Source organism: Scomber scombrus, chromosome 14 (assembly GCF_963691925.1).
Source record: "Scomber scombrus chromosome 14, fScoSco1.1, whole genome shotgun sequence".
Lineage (NCBI taxonomy): Eukaryota > Metazoa > Chordata > Actinopteri > Scombriformes > Scombridae > Scomber > Scomber scombrus.
The window spans coordinates 22,701,910-22,708,013 of NC_084983.1; the positions used below are offsets into that span (position 1 = coordinate 22,701,910).

Sequence of the window (6,104 nt, forward strand, 5' to 3'; positions counted from 1 at the left end):
TTGCAAACCGCTACTGAGTGAAAGTGGGAAACGTAATGTATTTTTTTATGTTTGTTGTTACCATGAGGGCCTCTCCGTTCTTTGTCTCATCTGTCACCAGCTCAAGGAGGCATTTGGCTACCTCAGACACTCTGAAATATAAAAGTTACAGTGGTTTACCAAATATGCATGTAAATAGTGTCATACAAGGTCATGATAATGTAATGCTTCTTTTTCGTGTCTAAGTGGTTTCAGTGAAAAAAATTGCAACTATCGATTTTTATTTTTGATTAATCAGCGGATTATTCAGTTGATTAGTCATTTGGTTTATTAAATGTCAGAAAATAGTGACAGTGTTTCCAAATTCTCAGATTCCAGTTCTTCAAATATGAATATTTTCTGGTTTATTTAATACTCTATAATAACAAAAACAAATATTTTGTCTGTTAAATTTCAGAAAATGTCATCTCTAATGTCCGAGAGTCAATGACTATGAACAGTTAAAAACCCCAAAGTATTCAGTTTACTGTCGTGTACTGTATGACAAAGTAACACATTAAAACACCACATTTGAGGAGCTAAGTCCAAATTCTTTATTTTTTTTGGCATAATAAAAAATTGCAACATAGTGACTGGTTACTTTTCTACTTTTCTAGTAATTGATTATTCGACTAATCATTGCAGCTCTACAAGAAAAGACTCACTTTATAACCCCTTGGTCTACATATTTCTGTGTTGCATCAGCCAGGTGAGAGAATTGTCCCAGGTTGTCTAAAATATTGGAGCAGAGGTTAGTTTGGACGAAACCTGGGCAAAGGGCGCTGAACCGAACACCGTAGCCTGATGCAGTGGAGGCAGCCTAGTAAAAAAAGGAAACACATACACATGATAACTGCTCAGAGACACAATGTATAATACATTAATACATGAAACTTTATCGTAAGAAAACCTTCCTCACCGCCATGGCTCGAGTGAAGCCGATCACTCCATGCTTGGTGGCTGTATAGACGGGACAGCTGAGTAGAGGGCCGAGACCTACAGGATAATATGTCAGTCAACATCAAGGTTAAAAGATTTGAGTTTTCTAAATCCTGACCAATAAAGATGAACAAAATCCCTGTTAACATTTTTTCTCTGTAATTTTCCTGTCCTGTACCTGCCAAGGATGCTGTGTTGACAATGACCCCTCCTCGACCTCCATTGGTCTTGTTCATGTGCTCCAGAGCCAAGTAGGTCACCCTGATAACACCCAGCTGTGAAACAGAGTGATTCATTTGTTGATTATTATAGCATAAAGAAACAATAACAGCAGCAATAATGTAATTTTTTGTTCTCCTTTAAACAAGAAATGGTACAGATTATTAATTCTTACAAGGTTTATGGAGACGGTTTTCTCCCACTCGCTCTCATTCAATATGCCGGCATTGTTGCATATGATGTCGATTCCACCGAAGGTTTCTATGATTTTCTGAAAGGCAGCTTGAGAACAGAAACCAGCAGTGAGTTATTAACTTTTCATCTCACATCCAAGTTGAATTTGACCTTTTATATAGCAAACTTAGACCACTGCAAGAATTTGCAATGTCACATTGTTCACTGATAGGAATTGATAAGATTTTATTGATATCAATGCCATCATCAATTCTGCTAATTCTTTAATTCCCATATTGTATCCTGATCCAAGGATGGAGAAAAAAGTAGGCCTACACAGGTTTTTAGTATCAACCCCTTTGATTTAATGTACAGTAAAGGGCTGTCCACACTGAGAATGATAACTATAAATATATAGTTCTAATTCAAGTGGATGGCAGAGTCCATACCACATCTGTAACAACAATGAAAGTGGAGAACGATATTGTTTGGATCACTTTCAGAGAGATTTGATGAACGATAAAAACGCTGATAGCCAATCAAAATCCTTCTCATAAACCATACAGAACAACACAATGTCCACTGCGAACATTAAAAGCCCTCGTGCCTCATTGAGTGGGAAAAAATGGTATTAAAAAGGTGTTATGATTGATTAGCCCAAAATACATACATTAACCATAATTTAACTACATAAATAAGATTCCATCTTTTTGTGTGCTCGTGTGCAATTAACCTTGGATCTGCTCATCTGACCCGACATTGCAGCTCAGGAACAGAGTCTTCTCTCGTCCGTACTGTTTGTCGAGGGCTTCCTTCAAACTCTTCCCTGCACTCGTATTCACATCCAGGAGAGTTACCTGCACAGTGCTCAACAGATGAACATCTTGCTGCATTTTAATCTTTAAAAACAGGCTATAATGCAGTACTGTATAAATATTAGTTTTGATCGACTGATCATTTTAAACCATTTTTTAAGAAGAAAATGTCCAAATGCTCTGATTTCAGGCGCTCAAATATGAATGTTTTGTGGTTTCTTTAGTCTTCTGCGACAGTAAACTTGGGTTAGGACTGTTTGTCTCGACAGAACAAAAGGGGGACAACACCTTGAGCTCTGGCAAACAGTGATCAACATTTTCTGACATTTTGTGGCACAAATTGTTAATTGGTGAATTGGGAAAATAATCAGTAGATTTAGTCCTACTGAATAGTGAGCATTTACTGACTTGTATTGACACATTAAAGCTGACTGGCTTTTCGTCATTGTTGCTCGAGTTTCAAATGTACACAGAAACACTGCAGACACCAGCTGATGTTATCATTGTTATATGTAGCATAATACTAACCAACATACAATGTACAGCATATTTTAAATGCAAATAATGCCAAACAGAAATGTATAAACTATAGCATTTTTCATTGTTAAATATGCACACTTAGCAAAATGAATAAACTATGCTGAATATTGAGGTGAGTATTTACCTTAGCACCATTTTGCAGCAGTATCTCTGTCATTGATTTTCCTATTCCCATTGCAGCTCCAGTCACCACAGCAATTTTACCATCCAACGCCATTTTAAAAGAGAAGACAGAGGAAGAGAAAGGAGAGGAGTTGTTCAACTGTAAATAACCTGCAGGGAATATTAAAATATTTAACTCGGAGAAGTCAGTGTGCTCTCATACTTACGCAGGAGTTTACAGATTTAACTGGAAGTTAAATATCAACCAGAGAACTGTTCTAACCTAATTTTAACATTTTAATATTCTAAAATCTAAAGTGTGATAAATACAAAAACAAGATTTTATTTCTTATTTCAATGCAAAAATAAAAAATACAAGTATGAAAAATGTTGTAGCCTCAACAGGCATAGGAATACAAATACTGTGCTCCCTAATGTTAATGAACACGCTAAATCAAGCAGAGTAACAACGACTACACTATCACAGCTCACTCCTTTTTTTTTTGACTTGGCTGAAAAACACACAGCTGCAACTAACTGCAAGAGTGCAGCTGCAAGTGGTGAGTAATTAACATCTTCCAATTGCCCACAGTTGAGTGACAGAACTGAACATTTGACCACTATGTCTGAATGGACCCCAAAGTCATCAAGGAGCTGCTGAACTTAATTGATTCCTTAATTGATCGACCAAATGTTAGGGATACATTATCAAGAGGAGAGCAACAAACTTCACTTTTAGAAGGTAAATAAATCTCCAACACTTTGTTCATTGGTGACATGTTGGTACCTAGTTGATTCACCTTCTCTAGATGGAGAGCAGCTCTACATCTGCAGGTGGAAGCAAAATCATGATAAGCACCTTGCCAAGGTTGTGCTATCAGTGGAAGAGGCAGAGATTTCCGCTGCAGCAGTGTTGGAGCACACTGTGTTGTTTTAATAGTCCACCACACCATTATCACAAGATATTATTGGCCTGACATGGAAGCAGACATCCCGAAATGGGTAAGTAAATATATACATATACCCTTAATTTTCTCATGAAGCCATTAAAATCCACTTGAAATGGTTTTCATTTCAGCAGCTAAAATTGCACAATAGGTCACGAAAGGAAACTGCCACTATGATGTGAGGATGGGTATGGTCTTATGGTATGGTATTATCTATGTCCAGATTAGACTTGACCCATGATAGATATTACTTTGCGTTCATTAATTTTTTAAGACTAGTCAATGTCCAGCATACCAGTAAAGGTGGCAAAGGCAATACAACCCAATAAAGGTGAGGTTATTTGTGGCAAGGTTTTTCCACTAACCTTCCAGTTTAATGCTAGTAATGCTAATTCATATCTTTCAGGTATCTGAGCCGTGTTTGAGCTGGTGGGAATGGATTTTCTCAACCTTACTGTCACTGAGAGTGGTAACCAGTACGTGTGTGTAATGGTTGACTACTTCACAAAGTGGGCAGAGACCTATCCTCTTAAAAGCAAATCAGCAGATGACGTAACCCATTGTGTTCTTGGTGTTATACACAAATTTGGGGCACCTCAAAGGATGCTTACAGATCAGGGAAAAGACTTTAAGAAGAAGGTGAGATTAAAATCAAGTATTTACTGTACCCTCAGTAGTGTTTATCCATGCTGACTTTTATTCTCTTTTGGCATGTTTGACACCTATCTCTGTGAGCAGCTGGGAATCAGGAGGAGCATTTGCTCCCCATTCAACCCCCAAACAAATGGACATGTCGAAAGACTTAATAGTACCATTCAACGGTATGCTGATCTCACAATGCTCAATACCACAACACAATAAGTTATATAGTTAACTGTGAATATATGCAGTTAATCTCCTACTCACATGTACTTGAATATGTTAGATCACTGAGCAAGCTGTCCAGAAAAAAACTTGAACAATGGGCCCAGTGTCTGACTCCAACAATGTTTGGACTCAAATACATCTAATGGCACAATACAGTCCCTATTATTTGATGTTCGGTAGGGAGCCCAGATCCCTCTCTGGGGTACCAAGTGACTGTGTGAGGTAAAGGGGTCGAAGTATAGCAGTCTTTGAAATGTAATGGCTTTTTTATATTCATGCACTTACGTTTTTACACTTGTAGATAACAGATGAAGGAGGAGGTGGTCAGTGAGGGACTGAAGCAACTTCATGGTGTCTAACAGGAGGTACAGGCAAATGTAGCCTACTGAAATCACACCAAAGAGTACAGAGAAAGAAGGTGGATGATGACCTCTTCAAGAAAGGAGATACTGTGAAGGAACAGCAAAGGAGGGGCCCTTCCATTCAGAAGAATGGAAAGGCCCTCTCCTCTGGCTTCAGACCACAGCACAACAGTCACTGATAGTCCCTCTGGTCAATCAGCAAACCAGTCCGATGCTGGCACCCCATCTATCCGCTATTCAGACTCCTCAGCCACACTGTCCTGCATCAGCACCCCTCTCGTAACACACACACCTTTCCTGTCTCTTCAGCCACATCGTCTAGTAAAAGCTGCCACACTGAGTTGACTTGTGGCATTGAACATCCTGTCCAAAATAGTGATGTGTCGGTTGCGACCAAGTCAGCTCCTTTACGTGAACTATATGAGCTGGCTTTTTTTTCTCCTTAAAAATACATAAATAAATTGTAACAATTCACCTCACTTAAAATCTAAGGAAAAAGGCACATATGCAAAATTTAAAGCAGGCTACAGGATCAGCCCCTCTAAGCTGAGCCACTTACTGCACTTACTTAGTGTCTTTCTTAATGTCAGTCTACCCTAAAGACAATCTTACACTGTTTCACTGTTAAAAGAGTTTGATGCTGCTGTTTTAAAAATGTTTTTAAACATTGTCATTTATTTTTCTTTGTTATATTTTCCATTTTGAGTGTGATTTGTTTCTTATTTACAACCTTTTAATATAAGTAAGTTGTCAAATACACTTGTAATGGTGTCTGGTGTTTTACATTAATATTTTTATACTAAACATAATTTAAATAGACTTAATAATTTTCAGATTACTAACATAGTTACACTGAATAATTTATCTGATATATCTGTAATAGGTGGGAAAAACTGTTAAATTTGCATGAATTAGCTATAAAAGCCAGAAGTATTAATTAAGCCGTAGACTCTATATGTGTTCAAACAAAAATGACTAATTGTTTTGTTTTTGCATTATTTTGTTATTGTTGTTTTAGCTCCTTTGTATTGTTTGTTTTGTTTTTTGTTTGTTTATTATTTTTTTATGTTATGTTGTTATGCTGTGTTACAATGTTATTGATCAACAATCTAAATAAAAGT

The 6,104-nt window shown here is 37.3% G+C and overlaps 1 protein-coding gene across 1 annotated transcript; it reads right to left on the reverse strand.

Annotated features, from left to right (window-relative positions):
* LOC133993828 (15-hydroxyprostaglandin dehydrogenase [NAD(+)]-like) lies at nucleotides 1-2,931 on the reverse strand. The gene is made up of 7 exons (XM_062432924.1): nucleotides 2,830-2,931; nucleotides 2,084-2,207; nucleotides 1,352-1,458; nucleotides 1,136-1,232; nucleotides 938-1,014; nucleotides 684-838; nucleotides 1-131 (listed from the first exon to the last, which is right to left on the reverse strand). The coding sequence occupies exons 1-7, from the start codon at nucleotides 2,920-2,922 to the stop codon at nucleotides 11-13; spliced, it is 774 nt and encodes a 257-aa protein (XP_062288908.1). The 5' UTR covers nucleotides 2,923-2,931; the 3' UTR covers nucleotides 1-10.
* Between the last annotated feature and the right edge of the window lie 3,173 nt (nucleotides 2,932-6,104).

Coding starts and splice junctions, on each gene's coding strand:
- LOC133993828 (XM_062432924.1), bottom strand. CDS start 2,922: ATGGCGTTGGATGGTAAAATTGCTGTGGTGACTGGAGCTGCAATGGGA. Junction 1,233..1,351: donor AAACCGTCTCCATAAACCTT/GTAAGAATTAAT, acceptor TCTGTTTCACAG/CTGGGTGTTATCAGGGTGAC. Junction 132..683: donor GTAGACCAAGGGGTTATAAA/GTGAGTCTTTTC, acceptor TTTATATTTCAG/AGTGTCTGAGGTAGCCAAAT.